Genomic DNA, 28,000 nt, shown 5'->3' with positions numbered 1-28,000 from the left:
GGGCTCAGCGAAGCCTGCCCACGGGTGAGGACAGAGGCTCCCACTTTCCTGATGAGAAGAAAGTGCGTCAGAAGGAAGCAGCCCAACTGGTTGCCGAGCCGTGGAAAACAATTAAACTGGGGGAGAAAAAAACCCTTTAAAAAAAATCAGGTTAGGTATGAATGTGCAGGGTGTGGCCCCCCTGTATAATTAGCCGCTCTGCTGGCTCCGGGAGCCACGGCCGCCTCTCCCGGCCCCGTTGTGTCAGCCCCAGCGGCCCCTCCTCTCCGCTCCTCCTCCTCCCCGCTCCCTGAAGGTGTGTCTCGGGCTCTGCGGCTGCCTGTCCCACTCCCCGCCGAGACGCCCGCCGGAGAGGTCACCCACCCACACCTCCAGGGAGCCCGACCCAGACCAGCCAGGTGACCCGCGATGGAAGCCGCAGACGCCGCCAGGAGCAACGGGGCCAGCCCGGAAGCCAGGGATGCCCGCAGCCCGCTGGGCCCTAACGGCAGCCTGGAGAACGTGACCAAGGCCGAAGGCAAAGAGGCCAAGACCACCAACGGGCACGCGGGGGAGGCGGCCGAGAGCAAGAGCCTGGGCGGCGCCCTGAAGCCGGGCGAGGGAAAGAGCTCCCTGTTCTCCGGGAACGAGTGGCGGCGGCCCATCATCCAGTTTGTCGAGTCCGTGGATGACAAGACCTCCAGCTACTTCAGCATGGACTCTGCGGACAGCAAGAGGTCCCCCTACGCCGGGCTCCAGCTGGGGGCCAAGAAACCGCCTGTCACCTTCGCCGAGAAGGGGGAGCCGCGCAGGTCCATCTTCTCGGAGCCCCGCAAGCCCACCGTGTCCATCATGGAGCCCGGGGAGGTCCGGCGGAACAGCTACCCTCGGGCCGACTCGGGCATCCTCCTGCGCTCCAAGTCGGGCTCCGAGGAGGTCCTGTGCGACTCGTGCATCGGCAACAAGCAGAAGGCCGTCAAGTCCTGCCTGGTGTGCCAGGCCTCCTTCTGCGAGCTGCACCTCAAGCCCCACCTGGAGGGCGCCGCCTTCCGCGACCACCAGCTGCTCGAGCCCATCCGGGACTTCGAGGCCCGCAAGTGCCCCCTGCACGGCAAGACCATGGAGCTCTTCTGCCAGACGGACCAGACCTGCATCTGCTACCTCTGCATGTTCCAGGAGCACAAGAATCACAGCACTGTGACTGTGGAAGAGGCCAAGGCTGAGAAGGAGGTAAGAGCCGGGCCCCTCCCCCACCACCCTCGGGGCCTCTCCTCGCTCGCTGAGTCCTCCCACCTCATTTTCCCACTGGGGGTGCTGGAGTCTGGGGCTCATCTCTCTGCTGTCCCTGGGTCTTTCAGAAAACACTTCTGTCCCCTCTACTCCGCCAGGCTGGGAGTCAGGGAGGGCTCCCCAGTCCTCTAAGGCCCCAGGAGACTGGTGTATTCTAGATGAGCACATAGGGGCTCAGCAAAGATAGGGGACTCGGCTAAGGTCACAGGATAAATTCAAGTCAGGTCAAGGATTGGCACTCAGTCCTGGGCTGGGTGGGCCTGGCTGGATGTATCTTTTTCTTCTTCTTCTTCCTCTTCCTCTTCCTTCTCTTCTTCTTCTTCTTCTGAGGAGTGGGTTATGGGTGAGGAGGAGGGAATTTGGGGATGGCTTCAATGTCCTATTTTCTGTCTTCAGAGTTGGCCTTTGCAGGACAGCAGCTTCTTCTTGTTCCGTCTGATCCTCCATCCTGTCCCTTGACCCCCCTGCTGGCCTCCTTTATCCCCCCTCAGCCAGGCCCTGTGTGCTTTGTGTGTGTGGTTGTATGTGGTGGGCGTGCCTCTGCCTGTGGATGGACGCTCTTGGTGAGGGTTGGAGTGGGGGGGAGGGGTCTGTGTGTTTTATATGCACGTGGGTGTGTATATGCGTATGTGGATGTTTGCATAAGATTGTGTATGTAGCACGTCAGTGTGCTTGCATGCATCCTGTGTTCGTGATTCTGCCAGTAGTTCTGTGGTGAGGAGCGGAGGCGTGTAGAGGCTTGTGAGTGTGGTATACCTGGAGCGGGTGCGCCGGCTACAGGCTCAGCTGTGGCTGCTGCCCCTGGCCCTGCAGACTGGGGCCCTTTGCCCCCACTCCCCGGCAGCCACATAGCTCCCTGGCATGGGCAGCCTTTTGTTGGGGTGAACCTTCCCAGCGGTCAATGCAGGGGAATCGACTTTCTGCACCCTGCAGGCACCCCCTCTGTGCCCAGCCTTCCTGACCAAAAGTTTGTGGGTGACTGTCTCCCACCCACACTCCTGGGCAGGAAGGAGCTGTCAGAGATGAGAGAAAACTCAAAGATCCTTTTCCGAAGCCTCATTTGGCCCAGGAGCAAGGTGACCCCAGTTTCCCCTGCCTGGCTTCACGCTTCATACGGGAAGATGGAGATGGGGGCCTTACTTAGAAAATCAAAATAGAACAAGGACCAATCATCTTCATTCACCACAACCAAGAAGTTGCACAGCCCTGACTGGGCTGGGTTTTGGGAGACCTGGATTCCAGTCCTGGTTTTGCCTCTGATCATCTGTGCAGTGGTAGCCAGGTCCCTTCCCTTCCTTCAGGCTCAGTTTCCCTTCACGTGAAACTAGGGGATTGGACTCCATTGGAGATTTTCTTTCTTCCTTTCTCTTTTTGGCCATGGGGGATCCTTAACATGCTGAGCCACCAGGGAACTCCTAGAGGTTTTCAAATTACCCCATAGAGCCCTTGGGGAGCTCCATGGAGCTTAGGATTCTTGGGACTGTCATTAGCTTAGGATTCTTGGGAATGTCTTTAAGGTGTCAGGGATGAGAATGGGGGCAAAGTGATGCCAAAAAGACAGGGTCGGCAGGTTCCCACCTCACAGCAAACAGTACGTGCTCTTGTTCATCCGTTGTATACATGGGGTTTGGACTCCAATTTTATCTGAATCAAGGGTATCTCCAATTAAGAAAAGCCTGAATGCTCTAGAGGGTAGTCTTTGGCAGCTTTCTCTGGTGGTACCTGGAATGTGGAGTTCATGTTCTAGTTCTGGGCAGGACTCAAAGACAAGCTGTGTCTTGAGGGCTTATAATGTAGGTCAGGAGGCAGAGCTCAGACAAACCAGTCTGGGGCGCATCCGCCCGGTTCCGCACAGCGCTGTAAATAAACATCAACTTGCAGAGGACAGAATGCCAGGCTTGATGGAGAATTAGCAGTCTCGCCCGTCTCCCTTCCACCTTGCGAGGGGGACATGGGCCCAGAGGAAGGAAGGAACATGTCCAAGCCCAGCGTTTGAGGGAGACACTTCCTAAGTCTCTTCCAATGTTTGAGAACAACTTGGGGAGGGGGCATGGAGGGGGATGGGATTCAGGAGGTTATGAGCATTGCAGGGGCTCAAGGGAAAATGTCTCATGCACTGGAGTGACTTTAGCGGTGGGAGCGTTCCTGTGTGCCTGCGCTCGCCAGCAGCAGAGGTAGGCAGGGACGGGTGGGGCTGAGCAGCTGAGAAGAGCCGAGATGGAGGCGGAGCACCTTGTCCAGGCCTGGCTGTGTTGGAATGTCGGACGTGGGGGTGCTGGCACGGATCAGCCTTAGGTGGGTTGACAGATCAAAGTGAATGAGCATGTCAGTCCCGTCAGCCTTCGAGGCAGCCTCTGCAGACCAAACATCAGCCCCCACACAGCTCTTTGCAGGAAGCTCTGGCCAGAACCTGTTCTGCAGGCCGGTTGGTGGGGCCCAGGGGAGGTAAGCACTGACCTAACTTGATTCCTTGTGTGGGACTATCGACGACACCCACGCCCCAGTGCTCCTCCTCAGCTCTACCTGTAGACTCCGAGAAGAGGCGGTGTTGGAGAAAGGCCTCTTGTGGGCTGTCATGACAATCCTTCCTCTGCTAACCTGAAATCGGAAGGTTTTTAGCTCCACTCCTGATGTCACAAGGAAGGGCCACAGATGTCCTGAGGTCCACCCCTTGCCTCTGGGGTTGGATGCTGCTATCGCAGTGTTCACATCCATCCTGACCTGTGACTCGAGGCCCTTCCTTCCATCTGTCCCCAGTGCCCTCAGCTGCATCGGGTCAGGGTTGAGGACTCCTGGCCCTGGCTGCTTGCTGCGGGGAAGCCTGCCTGGCCTCTGCACCCATAAGTCCGCCTGGGCTCTGTGTTGGCAGGCTGGAGAGGTGTGGGGTGGCGGGGAGCACACAGGCCAAGCATTGCCCTGGAGGGCCAGGTCCTGGCTCTCCTGTACAGCTGCAATTCGGTGCCTCAGCCACTCTCCTAATGATGCCATCACTTCTGTTCCTGTCACCATGGCCTGTGGCTTTACTTCCATTCTCACTGGGCGGTTCTTCCATGAAGGCTCTGCTGCTGGGTTGCTTGGCACAGGCGGTGGCTGGTCTCTGAGTTTTGGGAGCTGTGCTGCTCTGGGCCCTGGGGCTCTTTGGGTAGGCAGCTGTGACCGGGATTCAGGAAGAAGAGCCAGGCTAAAGGCCTGGAGTGTGATGGACGGACTGGAACCACCATCCCGGAGATTTGGGGGGAAAACTCTTGCTATAAGACGGGGTCAGAGAGAAAGGAGGTAGACTGACATCTCTGGGTGCTGAGGGGGAAACAATCAGATAAAAGATGTACAGAGGCAGGAGTCAGAGTGGGACAGTGATGTGTAGGTGGGGAGGAGACAGTCTGTCCTTATAGAGCACCTCCGGTGCCAGGTGCTGGCCGAGCCTTTACGTGGTTACCACAGTCCCACAGGTGGGAGGAGCTACAGCTATTTAATAGGTGAAGAAAGGAGCCCAGAGATGCCAAGAGACTTACCCAAATTTATAGCGCTGGGGAGTGACGGAGCTGGAATTCAGACCCCATGTGGCCACAGCCCAGGCTGTTTCCTCTTCACTTTTTTTTCTTTTTTTTTTTTTTTTTTTGTTTTTAGGTCCATACCCATGCATATAGAGGTTATATCCCAGGCTAGGGATCCCAGGCTAGGGATCTAATCCGAGCTACAGCTGCCAGCCTACGCCACAGCCACAGCAATGCAGGATCCAAGTTGCGTCTGCGACCTATACCATAGCTCAGGGCAACACCAGATCCTTAGCCCACTGAGCGAGGCCAGGGATCGAACCCACAGCCTCATGGTTCCTGGTCAGATTTGTTTCCACTCAGCCACGACAGGAATCCCTTCTCTTCACCATTTTAAACAGTGTTTTTATAAAGTTGGCAGGAGCCCCTTGGGGTCACTTGGGAGGGTCTGATTCAGGGGGTTGGGGCCTGGGATTTGTATTTTTAAGTCTCCCTCAGGGATTCTAATGCTTAGCCTGGAATCTAGACCATTTAACCAGGAAGAAACTGAGGCCTGGTCGGTGGGCTGACTTCTCACGGGCTTGCTGCTGGTCTGGAGACGGCCCCGGTGATGCTCTTCCCACCCCATTTTGCCCCTTCCCGGTCCTGACCCCCTAGGAAGAAGGGAAGGGGAGCCCCAGCTGAGCAGGCTAATACTGGGCTGTTTGACACTGGAGTGGGAATCGGGAAGTCTATCCAGAATTTCAGATTCTTATCCAGATAATTACCATTTGTCTGAAAGTACAAATTTGGCAATTAACTGGCTCATTTGGCAAATGTCACAGCCAACGGCCCGTGTGGTTAACTCAGTCCAGGGACGGATCACAGCCCCATCTCCCCTTCCCTGGGGCGGCAGGGGGGCGGCGGCAGTGCAGGTACACAGGTCCAGATGAGTCCTCAGGTGAGTCTGCATCTGAAGGCCCATTCCAAGCTGAGGCACCAGAGCATCTGGCCATCCTTCTGTGCCACCAAGGCTGGAAGGATTTCAGGGCTGAGGGCTTGTTACAGGCAACAGAGAGAGAGGCAACCTTGGAGGAGGAGTGGTGGCGGGGAAGGGAACAAAGAAGGCATTTAGGGACAGGCCTGGGCATCGTGGAGGGAGTGGAGGGAGTGGGGTAGGAGGAAGTCAGGAGGGCGTGTAGATGGGGGCGGAGCTGTGAGGAGCTGAGGCCCAGGAGGAGGAAAAGAGGGAGAAAGCTGAGGACTCGGGGCGATGGGGAGGGTGTGGGGAGGAAAGGGGATGACGGAACAAGGTCGAATGGCTGAATTGCACCATCTGCGAGGTGGGGGAGCCTGGGCAGGTGTGAAGGGCATGGACGCTGTCCTGGAAGATCAAAGACTAGCCTAGAGGTTGAGGCCACAGAACAGGAACTAGGTCCCGTTGCTGCTGTGTCTCAGTTTTCCCACTTCCACTGTGGGAACCTAGACAAGCTCCTCAATCTTTCTAGGCCTTGGTTTCTGCCTCTGTAAAATGGGGGAATAGCATGAGAAACAATGGCACTTGGTAGATGCCCTGTGATGCACTTAGCATCCTGCCTTGTCCTGCTGCTGCAGGAGAGCTGGGGATTTGGAGCCTTCCTGTCTTAGATTGTTTCCTATATCCTGCCTTTTCCTGCTTTGGGGCAGCCCTTCCAGCAGGGAAAAATTGCCAAGAGCTAAACAGATGCTGGACAACCCCCCCACTGAGGTCTCACTGCAAACCCTCCTCACCTGACAAGGTAGTGCTCCTTCCTGATGTGAGAATGGATCCTTCAGCAGCACAGAGCTCCCAGCCCCAGGTCCCTTCCGACATCCCCTGCGCCCTGCAAGTCTGGGCCTGCAAGGCCCCCTCCCAGCGGGTGTCGACTCTGCTGGTGCTCCAAAGAGATCAGGAGAACGAGTCTCTCTCCCCTCCGCCCTGATGGCGCTTCCGCCCACTGCGGCAGACAGCTCGTCTTCAGGTTTTGACCCTGCCCTCGCTTGTTTCCAGATCAGCGGCCTCTCCCTCTGCCCCACCCTGGCTGCTGGCTGGCATCCCCAGCTCTCCTCCTCTGGCCTCCCCCTTCCCTGCCTCTCTTACACAGTCTGGACCCCCTGGGGCTGAGTCCCGTTGCCCTTGGCCTAGGCTTTTCATTGTTCTCAGCCCATTGGACTCTCACTCCTCTGTATTCTGTGCCTTCTTCCTCCCTCTTGGCCAGGGAGTCTGTGCTCATGTGGCTAAGAACTTCCCTCACCTGCAGGCCTCAGCCCAGCCTCACCCTTGCCCTGCAGCTGCCAGCAGGTCCCCGAGTACCTTGGCTCACTCCACTGGCTCCTCACCTTCACCTTCTCTAGCAAACCTTCTCCCACCTGCAGGGCTTAGCCCCCCACACCCTCATCCAGCCCCCATTCTATTTTCCCCAATCCCCTCCAGTCCATCCTTATCCACCCTTTAGCCTCTACGTCACATCCTCAGCCTAATGTCTTGCCCTCCCCGCCCCTCCATGCACACTTCGCTTTGTATCCCAGCTGTGTACATGCCACACCTGGACCCCAGCACCACGGCACACGCATGCTCTCTGCCGAATATCACCAAGACCTCTCCTCTTTGCACCTGCCTGCTCCCCTCACTCACCTGTGCCCTGCTGGCCTGATGGCCACCCTGACTTCTCTCCTCTGGGCCGGGCTCCTGGTCCCTGGAAGGTGCCCTGTACAACAGTGGTGGTGGGACCCCTGCTCCATACTTTCTCTAGAGCCCCCCTTGCCTGATCCTGCCGCAGCCCACAGCCTCTCTGGGAGGCGATTCTCCTACCCCACTCCAAGTAAGACGGAGTGAGGGTTGCATGGAGGCCACCTGCCTGGAGTGGCAGTAACTGGTTTCAAACCTTTGGACTCCTAGTCCTGTGCTCTGGGTGGGCGCCTTCCTGGCTTCCCCAGGCTCATTTCATGGAAGGGCTGCCCTTCCCGCCTCACACCCCACCAGGCCTGGGGTGGGGCTGAGTGCACTTTGGTTTCTGCCCTCCTTGTTCTGGGGGCTGAGGAGGGGGCCAGAAGCCCCAGGGCCAGCCCCTCCATCTCTGAGCCAGGCGAGGAAGCTGTAGGGGAGGGGGCTTCCAGCCATCCCTCCCCCTCAGGCCTGCTCCAGGGGTGGGGGGAGGCCCTCTGGGGAGGCCCCCAGGTCTGCAACCTCTGAGTTCCAGGCTCTTGGCTCTTCCCCTTCATTGTCTCTGCGGCCCACATGGGGTCTGGCTCCTGTGCCTGCCACCCTCCCACCCCCGCATCTACCGCTTCTCTCGGCCTTTGTCCAGAGACCGGGCCAAATCCTCATCCTCATCAGCTTTTATTCCTCTCCTCTTAACAACCATTTTCCATCTCTGGTGATGGCATTTTCCATGGTGTGGGGTTTCCAGCCCTCTGCTGGCAGAGCACACACTTGCTGAGAAGAACGTAGCATCTTTTGCCAGGAGAGCCCGGGGTGTGGGCTGGGATCAGGGGCTTTCTGCCTGGGAGTGCTCGGCTCCTGCCCTGGGCCTTCTCACCTTCTTTACCAGCTCCTTGAGCCTCTGGGCACTTTTCCAAGAAGGCCAGGACCCTCTCTCCTCCATCAGTCTACTTCCCTGGGTGTCTGCCCCAGGCACCCATCTGCACCCCCACCCCAGCCTGGAGGAGCGTCCAGGAGGTGTGACGTGGTGAAGTCAGTGCCCAGCTGCTCCGGACTCCTTGCCAGCAGAGCTTGCATTCCTGGTGGTTTGTGGCTTCTGCATCTTGACTTTCTTGTGGGTTCCTCAAGGAGACAGCTGGAAAGGGGTGGGATTTTCCAGTGTGGGCAGGAGATCTTGAGCCCTCCAGAGTGCTCTCGGATGCCTGGGTCTTCCTGCTGTCAGGTGGAAGTTACCTGCCTGTCTTCCCAGCTGGAAAGTATTTGGGTGCATTGGGTGGTGATGGGGAACCTACAGAACAAAAGAGGTGCCTCTTGGCTGAATTGGGTTGGACTGAGCTTAGCACCTCCCTTTGTGTCTCTTTTGTAGCTGCTTTTCAGAAAAGGGCACTTCTCCCATGGAAGGAAAGTAGCGTCCCCACTTTCCAGACCCTCAGAGCTCACCTCCCAGCGCACTGCTGCTCCATCCTCTTCCACGCCCACCCCAGACCCTGACAGCCTGCGCCCTCTTCCTGAGCAGGGGTCCCTAGGATCTCCCCTTCTCTTCTCACTGCCCTCACTGCCTCCCTCCCTCGCTAGCCACTCTCTTCCCCCAGGGACCCTGAATAAAGTCCCCATCTTGCCCAGACTTCAAGACTGCACTCCCTTTCCTATAAACAGGTTTATAGCTGTGCCTGCCTGGACGGAGCCCCCGCTGGCGGCAACCCAGGTTCCTACTTGCAACACAGGTCTCACGTCATGTCATAGAAACGCTGCACACTGTTACCGCCACAGAACACTCCCTGGGCTGGGCTGGGCTGGGCCGGGTCCTATTTCTCCTCCAAGCTGCTCCCCAGTGGCCCTAGGTCCTCTGAAAGGAGTGGGAACCCGTAAACGAGCTTCCTTCCTGCTCACGTTGGGTGGAGGGCCTGGCAGGGGGTCAGCCCTTTACAAAACATGGCTGGGCTACTGCAGGGGCCCCAAAGCTCCAAGTTTACGGCAAAGTGGTCTTTGACTTGCTGCTGGATCTTTGGTGGCTGGCCTGGTGTCTGGCCTATCCAAGGGCCTGATGAGTGTTTGCCGAATGCGGGCCGAAGGGCTGAGTGGTGGGCCCTGCTTGAGTTGGCTCCCCGGGTAACCCCATCACCGATGGGTTTGATTCTCTTCCATCTTCCCCCTCCTCCCTCGGCCCGACTTCTCCTCCAACCTGGCTCCTTCCCTGCAGACGGAGCTGTCACTGCAAAAGGAGCAGCTGCAGCTCAAGATCATTGAGATCGAGGATGAAGCTGAGAAGTGGCAGAAGGAGAAGGACCGCATCAAGGTCAGCAGCCCCCAGGGCTCCCCCACCCCCCGACCTGAGGAGGCAGGCCTGGGCTCCTGCTTTGGGCCTCAGGCTACCCTTACATCCCACCCTTGTTTCTTGGGGGGTTCTCTTACCCCCTCTGGCATTTCCACCAATTCCCCTTTTAAGTCTGGGCCACGCGTCCAGGTGGGATGTTACCCATCCCTTAATGCTCATTTTATATCATCCCATCATATAAAGACCCTGGACCAATTTGTCCTCCAGTGTGTCTTCCAATGTCCCCCAATATCTGTTTTGCTCCCCAGCTATCCAGCCACCCCATGCACACCATGTTCCCTTTAGTTGTGCCAGTGTGGCCAGATGTGTGTCTGCCACGGCTTGAATACTCATAAACTGCAACCTGAGATCAGTGCCCCTTGACCCTGGCTACAGAAACACCCCCTCCATTTACTTTCTGACTGATGTTCGATTCTGGTTGAGGTTTCAATGAACAGAACTTGACTCATCTGGAAACTTTTGGGCCCATGGAGTTGCCCAAGGATGGAGTGAGGGTTCATGTCAACCCACCAAGGGGGTGAGCTGCAGATAGACAACAAAAGGTGGACTGTAAAAAAGCCTGCCCATCTCCACCAATAGATGGCATGCCTCGGTGTTGCCTTTGAATGAGATTCTTGGTTGAACAGGCTTGCGGTGTGAGAGCATAGAAATGCCCTGACTCTGTGTTGGGAACCTAAAGATGCACCTACTAGGGAGGTTTTGTTCATTACTGAAAGCCTCCTTCCTCTCTCTAATTTACTCTGGACGCAGAGCTTCACCACCAATGAGAAGGCCGTCCTGGAGCAGAATTTCCGAGACCTGGTGCGGGATCTGGAGAAGCAAAAGGAGGAAGTGAGGGCTGCACTGGAGCAACGGGAGCAGGATGCCGTGGACCAAATAAAGGTGATCGTGGATGCTCTGGATGAGAGGGCCAAGGTGCTGCAGGAGGACAAGCAGACCAGGGAGCAGCTGCATAGCATCAGCGACTCGGTGCTGTTTCTGCAGGTAATAAGCAACTCCTCTGCCATTTAATTCCTCACTCCTTCTATCCACTCATGCAGACTGTCATCCAGTGTCCATCTGTCCAACCATCCCTCTACCCACCATCCATCGTCCTTCCCTCTATCCATCAATTCATCCTCCTAAGCTCCATTCTATTGGTCCATTTAACTTTTTCCATCCGAGCCATTTCCCTACCTACTTTAAAGATGGCATACTGGAGCTCCCACTGTGGCTCAGCAGAAACGAATATGACTAGTATCCATGAGGATGCAGTTATGATCCCTGGCCTCACTCAGTGGGTTAAGGATCCAGCATTGCTGTGAGCTGTGGTGTAGGTCACAGATGTGGCTCAGATCTGGTGTTGCTGTGGCTGTGGTGTAGGCCAGTGGCTACAGCTCTGATTCGATCCCCAGCCTAGGAATCTCTTTATGCCATGGGTATGGCCCTAAAAATACAAAAAAAAAAAAAAAAGGAAAAAAAAAGATGGCATATAAATATCATCTTTTACCAGCTTCATTTGATATGTACTAATAGTGCTTCAGGCTCAGTAGGAAAGAATTCTGTGATTGATTAGTGGTGTCTGCATGGCATGTGGGGGGTGGTGTGTAAGTGCTGCATGTTTGTTATCCCTGATCTTGCCTGTCTTGTCTATTGCTCCATCCATCCTTCCACCTGCTAGAGTGTTTTGGGTACTGCATGCTCAGTCCTCTTTTAGATGCTGTGGAGAATAGAGAGGTGTAAGACATGGTTTTTGCCCTCCAGGAGCTGCAATCCAGCTGGGAAGATAAGACACATACAATTAGAGAACAATATAGAAGTGTAGGTAATTAAGTGATAAAGCATACGGTTCAGGAGATAAGTGCCTGTGGAAGCTCTGGGAAGGGCGAACAGGCTGGAATAATCCAAGGCAGCTTTGTGGAGGAGATGGAATTTGAACTTGGTCTTGAAGGCCCATTAAGATTTGGGAAGGAGGAGTTCCCATCATGGCTCAGCAGTAATGAACCTGACTAGTATCCATGAGGATGCGCGTTGGATCCCTGGCCTTGCTCAGTGTGTTAAGTATATGGCTTTGCTGTGGCTGTGGTGTAGGCCAGCAGCTACAGCTCCAATTGGACCCCTAGCCTGGGAACTTCCATATGCTGCAGGCGTGACCCTAAAAAGACCAAAAAAAAAAAAAAAAGGGTTTAGGAAGCAGGAAGGCAGGTGAGAAGTGCCACTGTGTAGAGGCAGGCGTGTGCAGAGGGAGAAACCACCATCATGACTGATTCACGACACTGGTAATTCCTTGCATTTCTTTGGTACTTTCACTCCCAAAGACTTGACAACTTGTGTCACTCCCATCAACCCCTATTAGGTAGGCATGATGCACCCAGTTTAAGAGATGGGAAAAGAGGGTCACATATATGCCTGCCAGGGCCATCGGGGATGTTAGCTTCTAGTGATTTTAGTGTTACCTTTCATTTTATTTTTATTTATTTTTTTGGCTGCGCCAGTGGCACATGAAACTTCTGCACCACTGCAGTGAGAATGCCAGATCCTTAACTCACCAAACCACCAGGGAATTCTGGAACCCTTTCACTTTACAGAAGAATAAGAAATGGTGCCCAGTGAGGAAAAACAGGGCTAGTTAATAGCAGAGCTGGATCTAGAACCAGCTCCTCTGGCTCCCGTGCTGAGTCTTCCAGCTGCGTCCCCATAGCTCCTGAACGCCCAGGAAGCTAATGACTTCTTTCCTTTCCTGATAGGAATTTGGTGCCTTGATGAGCAGTTACTCCCTCCCCCCGCCCCTGCCCACCTATCACGTGCTGCTGGAGGGGGAGGGCCTGGGGCAGTCACTGGGCAACTTCAAGGACGACCTGCTCAATGTGTGCATGCGTCACGTTGAGAAGATGTGTAAGGCGGACCTCAGCCGTAACTTCATTGAGAGGAACCACATGGAGAATGGTACGTCCCCTCTTGTGGGCAAGCCCCAAGGCCATGGATGTTTTCTCCTCGGTCGATTCCTTCTGGCTGTGTGCAGGCTGGCCCCTCTCTGTTCCCAGCCACTCATCCCACCTAAGGCTCTTTGGATGAGGACTCAGAGATGGTACCCCCTCCCTTGAACTTACTGCCAGCCATGCAGCTATCCCAAGGGGTCTCCAAGGGGGGAAGCATCCCAGGCCCTGGCTGCACAAATGTGTTTTCTCTCTCTTTGTGGGTCTTCCACCACATGTAGGGATTGGTTTCATTCAGCTCTGAATCTGACTGGAGGGCCCAGTCCAACGGCTGTGTGGATGCTGCAGCTTGTAAGGGCCAGATTCCAACCTGGTGGCTTTGCAGGCTCCAGTGAATGTGACCTAGAATGCTAGTGTCTGTGCCTAGGGGGAGAACTTGCCCACTACCAAGGCCTTGCTGAGCCATGTTGAGCCCAGAGGCTGGACTTGGCCTGGCGACCTGGCTGGGGATGGTTGAGCATAGCATGACTCAGTGACTCACTAACTCCCCTGAAGTCAGCTTCTCTTCTGAATCACACTGTCCCTGCAGAGGGCAACTGAATCATCTCACAGAAAGCCTCCTAACTTGAGAAACTGCCCCGTTAAGTCCTTTTCCACCAGGCCAGCCCAGTCCCCTTAGGGCCTATAGCTGGGCACTTTCCCCAAGCCCCACCAGTGGCCCAGGCCTTTAGAATGCAGCCTAATTAATGACTTCTGGCCCCAGCACCCCAAAGGAAGGGACCCTTGGTTTTGGTCTCTGAAGGTAGCATGGGATTCTTTGGGAGAGAGAAGGGGGTGATTGTAAGCAGAGGGGTTGTGGCTCAGGAGGGGGTCTGTATATCTTGGTGATGGTGACAGCACATAGTGTCTGTGAGATGCGAGGGACGTTCAGTCACACCTGAGGACAGGTAAGCCACTGTAGGAGACCATCATTGGCCTCAAGAGGCACTTGGGGAGCTTCTGTCGAGGCTCAGTGAAAATGAATCCGACTAATATCCATGAGGATGCTGGTTCGATCCCCAGCTTCCCTCAGTGGGCTAAGGATCCAGTGTTGCTGTGGGCTGTGGTATGGGTCACAGACGTGGCTCGGATCTGGCATTGCTGTAGCTGTGGCACAGGCCAGCAGCTGTAGCTGATTCAACTCCTAGCCTGGGAACTTCCAAATGCTGCTGGGTGTGGCCCTTAAAAGAAAAAAAAAAAAAAAAAAAAAGAAAGAAAAAGAAAAAAGAGGCCCTTGGATCCTGAAACCCTCCTAATGACAACGGCGACGATGCTGGTGGGGATGGCCGCCAGTGATTGGGGGCCACTGGATGTTGCCTCCGTGTGAGTCCCTCTCTTACGTTATCTTAGTCTCCCTATGTGATGCATTGCGTCTCACAGAGAGAAGCTGAGGCTCAGAGAAGGGCGTTTGCAAAGGGCTCACTGCTAAGCAGGGGGCCAGCTGGGTTTCACACTCTGCTCTTCAGCCTCCTCTGTCTTCTCATCCTTGAAGCTCCTGCCACTGGTGGCCATGCAGAGGAGTTGGGCGTGTGATGATCACGGTCCCTGGGGTACCAACCTGGGGTGGGGGGTAGCCCCTCAGTTGAGGTCTGGCCAGACTGAAGAGGATGGCCCTGACTGGGGATGGGTGGCCTGAGAGCCTCACAGGGATCCCTGCTGCCCACCCATGGTGCCATTTCTAGGTCACGGATTGTGTTGGCTGTGGCCTCTGTGCAGGTGTGGCCCTGCGGCCTGTACAAGGTGTGTAGGGAGGAGGCTGCCAAAGCAGGATGGGTGCTGCTGATGTCAGTGGCCTATATCTGTGCCCAGGGCCCTGGGCCTCCGTGTTGGCGTTCTGTCACTTCTGTGTTTTGGGGAGTGAGTCTGGCTGCAGGAGGTGGGGGATGGGTGGCTGGTGAGTCAGACCTTGGAGTGACCATCCATCCTCTCTTTCTTGACCTGCCCACCAGACCAGGGATTCTTTCCTACTATCAAAAGCCTGGGGGCGGGGGGCTGAAAAGCAGCAGACCACCCTCCTCCTGGGCTTGGTGAGGAGGGGGCTGGGCTGATATCAAGGAGTCGGTTTATTTGTCATGAAGTGCCTACTGTGTGCCAGGCCCCTCCTGGGCACACGTGATGGAGATGATGGATGAGGGTCTGAGCCCCTCCTCTTCTTGCCCTGGGGGGAGGGAAGCAGAGGGAGGGGGAGAGGGAGGGGCAGAGGGAAAGTAGCCGATGGGGAAGAGGCAAGGGAAAGGAAAGGGGCAGAGGGCGGCTGGGGAAAGGCAAGCGTGGGGCTGCGGATTTGTTTGGGTTCGGGGGGCTGCTGGCAAGTTCAGCGGGGAGTCAGTGCCCCTCCTGAGTGGCTCCCTCCCTTTGTCTGCACATCTCTGCCCAGCAGGCTAGATCCCTGGCCCTGGAGGGCAATGCTGGACCTCATTCCACACCCCGGGGTGCCAGCAGTGACTGGGACAGAGCCAGGCAGTGGGGATGGGGCTCAGACCCCAAACCTGCCCTGATTGGTCATGTGACATTGGACAGTGACTTCACATACCTCCTGAGCCTCAGTTTCCTCATCTGTCACCCAGGAGCTTCATGCCTGCCCAGGGGTTGATGCACACATCCCACAAGAAATGGGATTCGGGAGTTCCCGGTGTGGTGCAGTGGTTAATGAATCTGACTAGGAACCATGAGGTTGAGGGTTCGATCCCTGTCCTCGCTCAGTGGGTTAAGGATCTGGCATTGCCATAAGCTGTGGTGTAGGTTGCAGACATGGCTCGGATCTGGCATTGCTGTAGCTGTGGCGTAGGCAGGCAGCTATTAGACCCCTAGCCTGGGAACCTCAATATGCTACGGGAACGGCCCTAGAAAAGGCAAACACACACACACACACATACACACACACAAAAGAAAAAAAGAAAACAGAAAAAAAGAAATGGGATTCGGTAGCACCTTGTAAACTGCAAAGTACCCTGCACCCCATCTAACTCACAAGGGCCAGTCCCTGGGAGGGTGGGTGGCCTCCCGCAGACCCTCTCTCGTCTCCCAGGAGCTCAGGGGCAGAGGGGATGCTGGCAGCGTGCCACATTCTCTGAGGTTGGGGACCTGGCCTCTCTGGGCTGACTCAGCAGAGCCCAGCGATGCCCTAGGGGACCAGCTCCTGCCCCCTGCTGACCTGACCTTTCTCCTGCCCAGGGGGTGACCATCGCTACCTGAACAACTATGGTAACAGCTATAATAGCGAGTGGAGCGCTCCAGACGCCATGAAGAGATACTCCATGTACCTCACGCCCAAGGGTAAGGAAGGGAGCGGATCCGCAGAGGGCGTGATCCGGGAGAGACTCAGCCAGGTTCCCCAGGGAGTGACCTTGGTGGATTTGCCTGGGAAGGTCTGCGTGTATCCATTTCCTGGTGTAATTAACAGCACCTCCTCTCACCCTCAGTCTGCACCTGTCCAGAGGGTCCCCCTCCCCTGCAGACAGTCCCCTCCCACCCCCTTCCCTCCAGCCCACCGCCTCCTTCCCTTTCCTTCCAGAGGTTCTCCTGGCTGCCGTCTCACCCACTCCCATCCGCTGAGGCTGAGATGTGTTTTATTTCCACTTAGGTTTTTGTAGTTCCGCAGGAGGGCTGGCTCCTCCAGAGCCACCCTGCTCCTAAAGGCAGGGGAACGGAGGGCTGTTTTTTAAAATTCCTCAGCTGTCCCTCCCAGTCCCTGGAGAGGCCCACCCTGAGGGCCGGCAGCCCAGCAGGGTGGGGGTGGAGAGCAGCACCTGCCAGTCCTCACCCTGGGGCAGCCTGTCACATTCTTTGGCACCACCAACAAACCACAGCCATGCTCATCACATAAGGGTGGGCCTGCCTGGTGGGTTGAGGGGTGGGTGCATGTGTGTGTGTTGGGGGGCAGAAGAAGAGGGTGCGTGTGTGCGGGGGAGACAGGAGGCATGGGAAGATGTCAGGTGCAGGCAGCAGGGAGCCTGCAGGCCCGGGCACTGATTTGCATCCCTCAGAGGCCCACACACATGGTAGGAGGGGCCCAGGGGATCTGGAGAGATGAGCTCAGCAGAGAGGCACCTTGGCCTCCCCACCCAACTTGAAAACAACACCTGGGCTTCCCAAGAGGCAGCTGGGCCCAAGGACCCCTGCGCCACATTCCTGGGCAGCCAGTCCTTCACTTCACCCGGAGCGCCCTTCTGGAAGAGCTGCATTAATCTGCCACCCCAGCCTCTCTGGCCCTTCTGGCTCCCCATCTTCTGACACCAGACCCTTGTGTGGTATCAAGTCCCTGACTGGCTGCTGCCTGGCTCACCTGCTCTGTAGAAGATGTGGGGAGCAGAGCCATCGGGGGGGGGGGTGTTGAGGAAAGAGTAGGGACCCAGATGTCATCCGAGAGCCAGGGCCTGCCGCCCTTGGGCTGGTCACTGCCCCCTCAGCACTCCATCTGAGAAGGAGGCGGTTGGACCTGACGGCTAGGAGAGCTTCCAGCTCTGTCACCAAGAGTCAGGCTGTGGCATTTGTAGGCTGGAGAAACAGGTTCATCTGGTGCCTCTGCTCCCGCCCCAAGGACAGGAGGGAGGAGGAAACCTGCCCTCTGGGAGCTCCCAGGCTCAGGATAGAGGCAGGGAGAGTCAGCAAGGAGATCCGGAAACAGAGCCACCAAAGGGCCACGGCCTGAGTCTGGGAGCTTTGGGGCAGTGGGACTGGGCGGTGAGACTTCTGGGAGAGGTTAGTTTCCAGGCTCCTGGAAAGAGGGGTGGTGGGCTCGGGAGAGGGGACATAGCTGGGATGGACAGAGGTGCGGGGTGCAGGTACAAATGTTAGGAGAAGACCAGCAGGAGCTCAGCAGAGGGGGTGGGGAGGTGGGAGGGAGTTGCCCACGGATGAGGGAGTCTGAGGCACATGGGAGCACATTGTCTTCATCCGCTAGGTGGGGGTGGGCACCCCGAATGGGAAAAGGAGGGAAACACCTGTGCCATTTAGGGCTCGTCTGTGGGGAAAGCCTCTCATGGCAGGGGAGGTATTTGTGGCACCAGTTCATCAGGCCCCTCCAGGTGGCAGCACCCACATGGCCAAGGGACCAACTCTCTGCCCACGCTGGCTGTGGCCCTCCTTCCCACGGGCACCCCATTTCCCAGCCTCTGGGGTCTTAGTCACATAGGGCCTGGCTCAGGAAGGCTCTGGTCTAGTTAGGGTGACCATGCATCTTAGCCCATCAAACGCTCTCGGGGTTGTCATCTAGTACACACGGCATAACTATTAATAACGCCCCTTTCTCGCTCAAAAATGTCCTGATTGGAATGGGAAATTATGTGGTAACCTTATTCTGGACCCAAAGGAGCTGTCTTGGTGGTGGAATCTGGGTCCTAGGACAGGCAGTGGGAACTGTATGGGGGGCAGAGGTCCTGCATTGCACCCCTCAGATCAGAGCCACAGGCCCCCGGATGAGCCAGGTCCACCTTTCCGAGATGACGCCTCCCCTTCATCTGCTTCACAGGTGGGGCCAGGACATCGTACCAGCCGGCATCCCCCAGCCGCCTCTCCAAGGAGAAGAACTTCAACAATCTCTATGGCACCAAAGGTAGGAGGTGGGCAGGGCCCATGTAGGGGCCACGCGGGCGGGAGGTGGGGGCTGGGCCATGGGCAGGGCCTGGACTCCCAGTGTGGCATGAAGGTGGGGAGCTGGGCTGGGGTCGGGGGCCCAGAGACGGGTGGGGAGGGTCCTACTGAGCTTAGGGTGTGTGTGTGTGTGTGTGTGTGTGTGTGTGGTTTGCGTGTGTGCGTGTGTGTGTTCACATGTGCGTAACATCATTAGGCTGAGGAAAGTCACCTCCGCATCCTGGAAATCTCGGAGTCCGTGAGATCTTCTCCCTGAAGGGACGAGTCAGGGGAAGTGGACGCCGGGGTTGGGTGTGGAGACTTCCCTCAGCAGATGTCCGGTGGGAGGACCACGGACGACCTTGACTGATCTGTGTCTTCCTGTGTTGGAAAGTCGTACGGTGGTTAAGACCAAGTAACGTAGCAGGACCCGAAAAGTCAGGCAGCTGGAATTGGGTCTTCCCTGGAAACCCGGGAGGTACAGGTGCCAGTGAGGCGGGTGGGTGGCATGTCCTTGAGACCCAGGAGGAGGGAAGTGTGGGTGGAGATGTGGCTTTCTCAGGGAGAGCGGCCGAGTGCAGGGTCCCCTCCACCCAGAGCGCTGAGGGCACCATTGCTCTGCAGCAGGTCCGGGCCCTTGATGAGCCCGGGTTCGGGGGTGGCAGGGTGTGCGCAGGGACTGGGCCAGCTCCTCCAGTGCCCTGCCTCGGATACACCACGGGAGGTCTGAGAGGCACGGAAGAGAGTTGGGGGGCTCTGCAGTGAGGACAAGACCCCAGAAATCTGGAGGGTCGGGGCACCACTGAAGGGGGGCCGGTGGGGGAGGGGAGCTCAGGCCTGTGCGTCCAGGGTTGCCTTCACTCTGTTGCCACCACAGGCACCGTAGACTGTGAGCTCCGTGAGGCAGATGCTGTTCTGTCCTCTACTGTGACCTCAGGGCCCAGAGAGGGAGGGGCTCAGTAAGCGTTTGTTGCCTGAGAGAAGGGGGACGAATGAATGGGGGAAGGAGAGGGCAGGGCCTGTGGCCTCCCGGAGCCTTGGGTGCACGCTCAGTGAGGGCCTTGCTGCAGAGCCCGCTGGAGGCACCCGTGGGAGGGGATCCACGATGCGACACTGGCCAGCCCCGGCCATCTCTGACCCTGACCCAGCCCCCTGCAGGCAGCTGCAGGAGAGGATCGCCAGGGAGCGGCTGGAGCGCAGGCACCATCCACAGGGGCTCTCAAAGGCCCTCGTGGAGCTGTTCCTGCCACACTATCCCCATGGCCTCTTTTCTCTAGACTGCAGGGCCATACTTGCAAATGGACATTTGCAGCCCATTCAGACGGGCAAACAGGATTTTGGAACTTGTGTCAGCTGTCTCTGTCTCCATGTTTGTATTTATTTGTTCCTTTACTCATTTGTCATCCATCACCCTGACAACGAGCACCTTCCAGGCACCAGGCAGGGTGCCAGGTGCTGGGTGTGATGCCCACCCCCGCCCCCACAGAGTCCAGTGGAGGAGCTGGACCATTAAACGTGCAATTACACGTGATACGGGGCCTGGGGCTGAGACGCATTTAAACTTGGGGGAGATGACATGGAAGCTGACACATGAATTTGCTTAGAATGGGGGGCAGGTGGGCTTTCTAGGCAGAGGACCCGGTCTGTGCAGAAAGCCTGGGGCAAGAGAGAGCCTGGTGTGTGTTGGGACTCAGAGCATAGTCTGGCTGGAACGTGAGTGATGGAGAGGAGGGAGGAGGGGTGAAGCCAGGAAGTGGAGCCAATGGCGAGGGGTGGGGGCAGCGGCTCATCGAAGACCTGAGGGGCGTGTTAAGGACTTTGTACCTCAACGTAAGAGCAGCGGGCCTTTAGGTAAGGCAGGGACATGACAACACTTTATTTTTTATTTTTTTTATTTTATTTTTTGTCTTTTTGCATTTCTTGGGCCATTCCCTCGGCACATGGAGGTTCCCAGGCTAGGGGTCGAATCGGAGCTGTAGTCACTGGTCTACACCACAGCCACAGCAAAGTGGGATCTGGGCTGCATCTGTGACCTACACCACAGCTCATAGCAACGCCGGATCCTTAACCCACTGAGCAAGGCCAGGGATCGAACCCACAACCTCATGGTTCCTAGTCGGATTCGTTAACCACTGAGCCACGACGGGAACTCCGGGACATGACAACACTTTATAAATTTTTTTTTTTTTTGGCTGCACCTGTGGCATATGGGCATATGGAAGTTCCCGGGCTAGGGATTGAATCCAATCTGTGACCTATGCCACAGCCTCAGCAAGGCTGGATCCTGAACCCACTGTGCCACAGTGGGAATTCCAATGCTTTATAGTTTAGAAGGACAATTGTGATGGCAGGAAGGATTGGCCAGAGGCCTGATGAGGGCCCAGCAGCATCCTGGCTTGAGACGTGGCAGGGGCTGGAGAGATTCACAGGAATGGCCATGTCCTGGTCTCCATCTCCTCTGCCACGCTGCTCAGAGCTGACGCCTCTTCCTCTCCCTGCCAGGTAACTACACCTCCCGGGTCTGGGAATACTCTTCCACCATTCAGAGCTCCGACGACCTGCCTGCTGTGCAAGGCAGCTCCTCCTTCTCGCTGAAAGGTGAGCTCACCTCATCCGACCTTGCTTTTCTGAGCACCCTGTAAGCCCCGCCTTGGTCTCTGCTCTGCAGTTCTCACCTTGTAGGGCTCAGAACCTTGCCTACATCATGTCTCTGCTGTTGGGAGGGCTGGGCAACCGTACGCCAGCCCTCAGTGTGCTGTGATATGGGTCTCAGTGTCTGGGGGTGGGGACGGCCACCCCCTCTGTGACACCCCCACCCCAGACCTCCCCAGGCTGCTTCCATCAAGCTTAACTTCTGAGTCTTCCTACTGCAGAAAGTTTATTTAACTTTGTCAGCTGGTGACTCCCAGCCTCGGTTGACTCTAGAACGCTGTGGCCACATAGCCCCTGTCAGCAGCCCTGGGAGCTGCATCCAGCCCAGCCTGTGTGAGACACGCAGATCAGATGGATTCTAAGGCCTCCCCAGTCGGATTCTTCCCCCAGAGCTCTTTGAGAGGGTCAAGTGGTCCATGCCCCCTGTGCCTGGAGGTCATCTCGAGGGGCAAGCCTGAGGCAGACCCCAGCTCACGGTGGGACCCACGGCCCTCACATCTCTTCCAAAATGTCCATGCAGCTCTGGTGGGCCACAGTAGGAGCAGGCCTGATGGTCTTCTGGCCCCCAAGATATCTGGCCAGGGAGGCAGGCTAAGCAGGCTGGGTGGGCTCAAGGGCAGGCAGTGGAAGCAGGGCTGTGCAGGAGGGCATGCCCCAAGTGGCAGCCACGGACGGTGGCTTTCTCATCCAGCTGTCTCTTCTGGGCTGGATCCCAGCCTGTAGCCAGCACTAGGATTCTTGGAACTACCAGCAAGGGGCTATGACTGGAGGGTCCCAGTGTGCAGGACCCCCAGGCCTGGGGGAGCTCTGGGACTTGCCCTGGCCTGTCTGGCTTCCAGCAGATCCCTCCCTGCGCTTGCTCAGACTTGGATCAAAGGCCACCTGGCAGGGAAGACAGCCACCCTTAGGTGTGATCTGGAGCTTCCCTGCTCCCCAGTATCTCCCATCAGCCTGCAGGGCCTCCCGGATGAAGGCCTTGCCCTAGGAGAGCCCCTCCTCAAATACACCAGGACCCCGAGCAAAGCCCAGGGACACCTGGTGTTCCCTTCACACAGATCAGCTCATCAGATCCGCTGGGAATGACCCTGAATGTGGGTGCCGGGCCGGGGTGTCTGTGTGGGAAGACTGACCCCACCTGCCTCTATGCTGGGGGGGGGGGGGCAGGGAGTTCACTTGGGGTGCTGGGTGCCTGACTGAGCAGGGGCTTTAAGAGCCATGGCGTCCACAGGACATGTGACTCCCTCTGGGCCCTCCTGGGACTAGTGCTAATGCCTCTCTCTCTCCCAGCAGGCACTGGGAAAGTCCCCTATCAGTTCGCTACCTTGGGACAGGCCAGCACAGAGTTTTCCAAACCCCTGGATGGCAGTGGGCTGTTTAAAAATAATCCTGGTACCTGCCTGTTTTGCACCTGCCCTTTTCTCTCCCGTAGCAGGGCAAGTGGGACATCCTGTGGGGCTCTCTGCCACTTCTAGGGTGTCCGGGTCCCTCCTCCCAGAGCCGCCTGGAAGAGGATGCATGCCCCCCGCCCCCATCCCCAGCCCACCCTCCCCGGGATTCTGCCTGCTCTAAAGCTGGTCTCCTGGACCCCACCCCCTCCTGGTCCCCATCTCTCTCCTGACTGGCCTGGGATTTTCTTTCTGAGAACTGAGAAGCGAGACCTGAGATCACCCCCCTTAACCTCCCACTCAGGGCCCGAGGAACCCTCTCTGTCCAAGGCTGCCCCCACCCCAGAGGCAAGGAGACACTGGGGTTCTCTGATCTGTCTCTGGCGCCTTGCTAAGCGCCATCCCGGGGAAGGGCCAGCCTGGCTGGCTGCCTGGCAGCGCTGCAGGTGCTTTCTGGGCCTGACTGCTCTAGATCAGGCCAGGCCAGGACTCCGGCCTGCTCCCGCCTGAGCTGGACCCTGTCTATACCTTGAGCTCCTCCACGTCCAGGTCGCAGCCCATTTCTTCCCAGGCACCACTTCCGGTCCCTGCAGGCTGAGGGCTGATGCTTTTCACGGTTCTGTGGGCCAGAGTGCCGTGCAGACCCGTTGGGCTGAGGAGGGAGGTTGGGGAGGGGGCTTGGGGCTTGTTGTTTTCACCCTGGACCACAGCCACAGGGCAAATTACTGCCCCTCACTGGGTCCGGGCCTCCTGCTTGTGAAGCAGGGAAGACGGGGCAGAACTAGGCAATGGGGTGTGGGGATGGGCTCTGGAGCCCAGCAAACCTGGCTTCCAGTTCTGACCGCTGCTATTTGCTGTGCAGCTCGGGGTAACAGAATTGGGGAAGACTGGTGGGGAGTCCCAGCACAGTGCTTGGCCCGGGTGGGGCCAGTGAATGGGGGGGCAGGCATCGTCCACACTGCTGGGGAAGGTTGACATGAGCTCCTCCTGCTGGAAATGCTGGCAAGTTGTGCTGATCAAGTGGATTTCCTGGGCTTTAGAGAGGGGAGGGGTCTGTGGAGTGAGCCTCCAGGGTGGGAGGGGGGAATCCCTGCACATGCACGTGGTGTGATCCTGACCTGGATTTGGGGGTGACACTCCCATGCTGCCTGGCCCAGTCTACCTGGCCTGCTCCTCCCCCTCTGTCTGCCTGGGTGCCTTCTCCCTTTGGCCCGCCTCCCCAGGATTTTCTTGGCATCCCCCCCACCCCGCCCCAGGCTGCTGCACGCCTCTTCAGGGCTGGCTGCACTTGGTAATGGGCTGGATGGAGCTTGGCGGTCACTTTGGAGATGGCATCTGTGCTGCTCCGACCCTGGGACCCTGACTGCCAGCTTGAGGTCCCTCTGACAAAATGTCTTGTCTTCCCAGGTTATCCTTCGCTTATCAGGAGCCAGAGCCCCAAAGCCCAGCCCCAGACTTGGAAATCTGGCAAGCAGACTTTGCTGGTGAGTGAGGAACCTCCAGCAGAACCTTCCCCGGGCTCCCATGTCCCGAATGGGCACCAAATGGGCCTCCCAGGGGCAACTGGTCATCACTTGCCCAGGGCCCGTGGGAGGATGGTGATGTGTCTGGGCCATGGGATGGAGGGAGGAGGCAGCTGTGGCCTGAATACACGCCTACAGGAAGGAAAGACCGAGGCAGGGCTAATAGGCAGGGGGCCTGGGCAAGCACATAATTTCTGAGCCTCAGTTTTCGAATCCATAAAGTGGGCATCCCTGTTATTATTATTATTTTTTAATTTTTAGATGGTTGTTGGCTACCTATGCTTGCTGAATGATGGCCAAAAGACTGAGGCGGGTGGTGGGGACAGGCAGCCTCAAGATGAGTCCTGCTTCCCTCGGGGGGAGGGGGGTCTCCAGCTCTGCCAGCATAGGATCACTGAGCTGATAGTGCAGGTGAGGCAGAGGTTGCAAAGTTAGGAATAGGTGTATTTAAGATTCAGTAGCTAATCACCCTGAGCTGGGGGTATCAAAGAGCAGTGCAAGAGGAAGCTCTTAACAAGACGGTCATGGGGTCTAGCCACCTGCTGGCTGTGGGATCCCGGGTGAGTCAGAGCCCTCTCTGGATCTCTACGTTATAAGGCAGTGCTCAGATGAGCCAGTCCCTTATACACTGTAGACCTGAGTGCTGCTGAGACCTCAGTGATCAGGGGCTGTCCTTCCTTTCCTGAGCCCCCACTTTTTGAATGCCTTCTCCCAAGCCGGTGCCAGGTCCTGCTGGAGGAGCCAGCCAGCCGCCTTGGGATGTGGGACCAGCGGGGTGGGCACAGGGGCTGGAACCCTCAGCTGCCTGCTGTCTTTGCATTTGGAGGTCAGAACAAGGAGAGGTGACTTGCTCCAGGCCACAGTGACTGGGGCCCATTTAATTGGAGAGAGTTTTAATTTGCAGGTGATGGAGCTAAGTGATGGCGTGTGTGATTCGAATGGAGCCCCTGGGCATCGCAGCAGCAGGACTGCAAAAAGCAGATATGGGGGAAAAAAGGAAGGATTCTAATCCTGAATTTGGCCCTTCCCCTTCCTCCCAGAGCCTCGATCCTAACAGAGAAGGCTTATTAGCACCTTGAGCTGTCTTGTAGGGCAGGGTTTTGGGGTCTGCGGCCCAAACCCCACTGCAGCACTGGTACCCAGTGCTGAAGGCATGGAAGCAGTTGCTAGCATGGGAGCCAGCCTGGAGGCAGCCTGGGAGGCAGGATGTCTGGGGTCTGGCCCCAGTCCTCTCACCAACTTGTTGTGTGAGTCATTCTTCCCCGTGCTTCAGTTTCCCCATATGTAACCTAAGTTGCCCAGATGATTTCATGGCTCTTCCAGCTTTCCTGTGCTGTGACTCTGAGCCAGAGAGGGAACAGGGGCAGCAGACGGGTATGTGTGTGTGTGTGCAGAGAACATCCTGCCCAGATGCCATGGTGTTCCTTCCCGCCACCACTCTGGGCTCTTAACCAGACCGCACCATTCATTGACCTGCATCCATTCTGTTGGCCTTGCCTTCCTGCAGCAAGGCCTCCGCCATTTCTGGGTCTATTCACTTTGCCTTGCTAACCACTTTGGGGTCCAGGCTGGCACCTGGCGATCAGAAGACCTGGTCCAGACCCTGCTCTGCCACTGGGTGGCTGGGTAACATGGCTGTGTCTTTCCCTGCCCTGGGCCTCTGTCTCTCTGTTGTTTGCTAGGTCGTTTAATCAAGGACTGAGCTAAGGACTCTCAGCCACCACCGCCCCCCCCGCTGGCATTCCACAGCCCCCAGTCCTGCTGTGGCCCAGATATAGGCAGGTGACCCTAGATATAGGTTTCCAGTTGGGTGGGGCAGGGGAGGGGCTGGGATCACCTTTGGGGTCTCCTGTCCTAAGACCTGTGGGGTGTGAGGAGGGCCCAGGCTCTGATCCAGCTCAAGGGCAAAGCCACTTCCGGAGACCCTCCAGGGGCCAGTGGGGTTCGCAGGGGCAAGCAGCAGCCAAAATGTGCTCTTCCTCTGTGCCTGGGGGCGATTTCTCAGGGCCCTGATGAAATGATTGGGAGGAGAGGGGAGCGCTGATTTTGTGAAATTGCTGCGGGATGTAATACACAGGGCTGGCAGGAAAATTGTCACCGTCCCTGTCCTGAGACACTTCCTGAATCCCAATGAAGCTGCCGGGATGAGAGAGGCAGAGAGGGGCTGGGAAGGAGGCCCCCAATCGATGTTGGGTTGGGGGGATCGCCTCTACACCCCCTCTGTCAGGGACAGTTATGCAGAGGGAGCAGAGGCTGACACTTGAGACTCAGCAGCCGTGCGATGACATGGGTGGGGCAGGGGGCTGAGCTCTGGAGCCAGACTTCTGGGGCTCAAATCCCAGCTCCTTTGCTTACAATCTGGGTGACCCTGGGCGAGGTGCTTAGCCTCTCTGTGCCTTGGTTTGTTCATGTATAAAATGCGTGTGACAGCAGTAACCCACTTAATTGGCGGTTGTTAAAATTCAGTGAGTCCATCTACGTGAAGCCCTCCTACCAGGACTGAGTTTCCATGGAGCAGAAAACGCTGTATTAACAGGGGTGCAGGGAAGGGCTTCCTGGGCGTGGAAAGAATTTGGTTTTTTTGGCCTCGCCTGTAGCACACGGAAGTTTCTGCGCCAGGTCGGCCACAGCGGTGACAATACCAATTCCTTAACCTCTAGGCCACCAGCGAACTCTGAGAGAAGGTTTGATGAGGCTGAGGTTCAAGGTCACCAGCCAGTTGACGGAGGGCAGGAATTCTAATTAGGCTCTGAAGCTGGAGACTCTGATAATACTGGGGGCCAACCCCCCCATCAAGGACTATTTAGAGCTCGTGGGTCAGACCAAAGGCCCCTAGAGCTGTTGGGGTTCAGACCACTGCCGCTTCCTGGTGGTGGTTAGAGCGCGGGGTCTGGCTGGGGGGCTTAAGCGCCATCGATCTCACTAACTGCTCTTGTTTCCCCTGCAGTCTCACTACCGGCCATTCTACGTCAACAAAGGCAACGGGATTGGGTCCAACGAGGCCCCATGAGTTCCAGACAGGCAGGAACGAGGCACCGCCTCCCCTGCCCTCCCCAGCCAGCCCTGCTGCTCTTGCGACTCTTCTCATCTGGGTGGGCAGGAGCCCGGCCCTGTGCCTGCCCTCCTCCAGCCTTCGGCCCCCTCTCTCAGGGCCACCTGCCTGCCCCCCCACCAGCCACCTGTCAGCCACGCTCCATCCAGGTCCCCTTCCTGCTTTGTGACTAAGGGTCACCAGCTTTCCTGTGCTCAGAGGCTAACCCTCACGGGGGTGGGCGATAGGTGGGCTTTTCTCCCCTAACCCACCAGTCCCACCTTTGGGGCGTGATCGTTGGGGCCAGTGGTGGGTACCCACGTGGTACCAGTCTGCCTTCCTCGCCCAGGCCCCTGCTGACTTCAGGCCTGTTGGCCATTTCTCCCCAAGGCCCTTCACCCCAAGAGGCAGTGAGTGTGCGCCCATCTCCCAGCCACGCGGGCCCACTCTTCCCAGCAGCCTGGCCCCTAGGAGAAGACTTGTGCTCTGCCCTGGTCCTACCTACCAAGGCCAGCCTGGCAGGACCTGCAGCCCTTGGCCACCACCGAGGGGAGCCTCTCAGCGTCTTGGCATCCTCCTGCCTGGCCTCGGATCACCCCACACCCTCTGTGGGTCTGCGGTCCCTGAGGACCGGCTCTCCTGGCTGGCAGGATGATCTTTGCCAAGATACGTCTTTCTTCTACCTGCTGAGATAAGCAATTCCCTTGACACAATCTACTCCACCCCAAGAAAGTAGCCCAGCGGCCCCGAGGAAAACGTCGTTTATCTATAGAATTTCATTGGTTTTGTAACTAATTTCACTGGTTTCTCCCTGGCCACGGGAAGTGAGCAGGCCGGCTGTTTACAAGGATGCTATTTACAAGGGCGCCTTCCCCCTGGCCCGCGCCCTCTCCCCTGCCCATTGGGGTCTTCCTCTTCCTTCTATCTGCCCTCCTCGCTGCATGGTGTCAGGGGCCCAGGGCCTGCAGAGACCCCAAACCGGGAGCAGCAAGGAGGGGTCCTCTCTCCTCCGGCCGCCCCACCCCGGGCCCGAGGGGGCTCCCAGGAGGGGGCTGCTAGCAGGGGTGGGAGAGGGACGGAGACATTCAGCTTGGGCTTCCCCTCCAGAATAAACCATTGATCACTCA

At 57.3% G+C, this 28,000-nt stretch overlaps 1 protein-coding gene across 3 annotated transcripts; it reads left to right on the top strand.

Moving 5' to 3' along the window:
- TRIM29 (tripartite motif containing 29) lies at nt 210–28,000 on the top strand. 3 transcript variants are annotated; one of them, XM_021062977.1, is made up of 10 exons: nt 210–1,209; nt 9,623–9,718; nt 10,508–10,741; nt 12,484–12,682; nt 15,886–15,987; nt 18,182–18,265; nt 20,785–20,880; nt 22,225–22,323; nt 23,727–23,803; nt 26,790–28,000. In XM_021062977.1, exons 1-10 carry the CDS (start codon nt 409–411, stop codon nt 26,850–26,852), a joined length of 1,851 nt encoding a protein of 616 aa, XP_020918636.1. In that variant the 5' UTR covers nt 210–408; the 3' UTR covers nt 26,853–28,000. The 3 variants fall into 3 exon arrangements, with proteins under 3 accessions (XP_020918636.1, XP_020918635.1, XP_003129991.4); XM_021062976.1 differs by having other exon boundaries at nt 22,222–22,323; XM_003129943.5 differs by lacking the exon at nt 22,225–22,323 and having other exon boundaries at nt 211–1,209.

Source organism: Sus scrofa, chromosome 9 (assembly GCF_000003025.6).
Source record: "Sus scrofa isolate TJ Tabasco breed Duroc chromosome 9, Sscrofa11.1, whole genome shotgun sequence".
In the NCBI taxonomy this organism is placed as follows: Eukaryota; Metazoa; Chordata; class Mammalia; order Artiodactyla; family Suidae; genus Sus; species Sus scrofa.
This window is presented reverse-complemented; position numbering and strand designations above follow the sequence as displayed.

Bases quoted from the DNA above. Each gene is read 5' to 3' on its own strand.
- TRIM29 (XM_021062976.1), top strand. From the start codon at position 409: ATGGAAGCCGCAGACGCCGCCAGGAGCAACGGGGCCAGCCCGGAAGCC. The intron at 15,988-18,181 runs GTAAGGAAGGGA...TCTGCTTCACAG, and splicing joins CATGTACCTCACGCCCAAGG to GTGGGGCCAGGACATCGTAC. The intron at 20,881-22,221 runs GTGAGCTCACCT...TCTCTCTCCCAG, and splicing joins CTCCTCCTTCTCGCTGAAAG to CAGGCACTGGGAAAGTCCCC.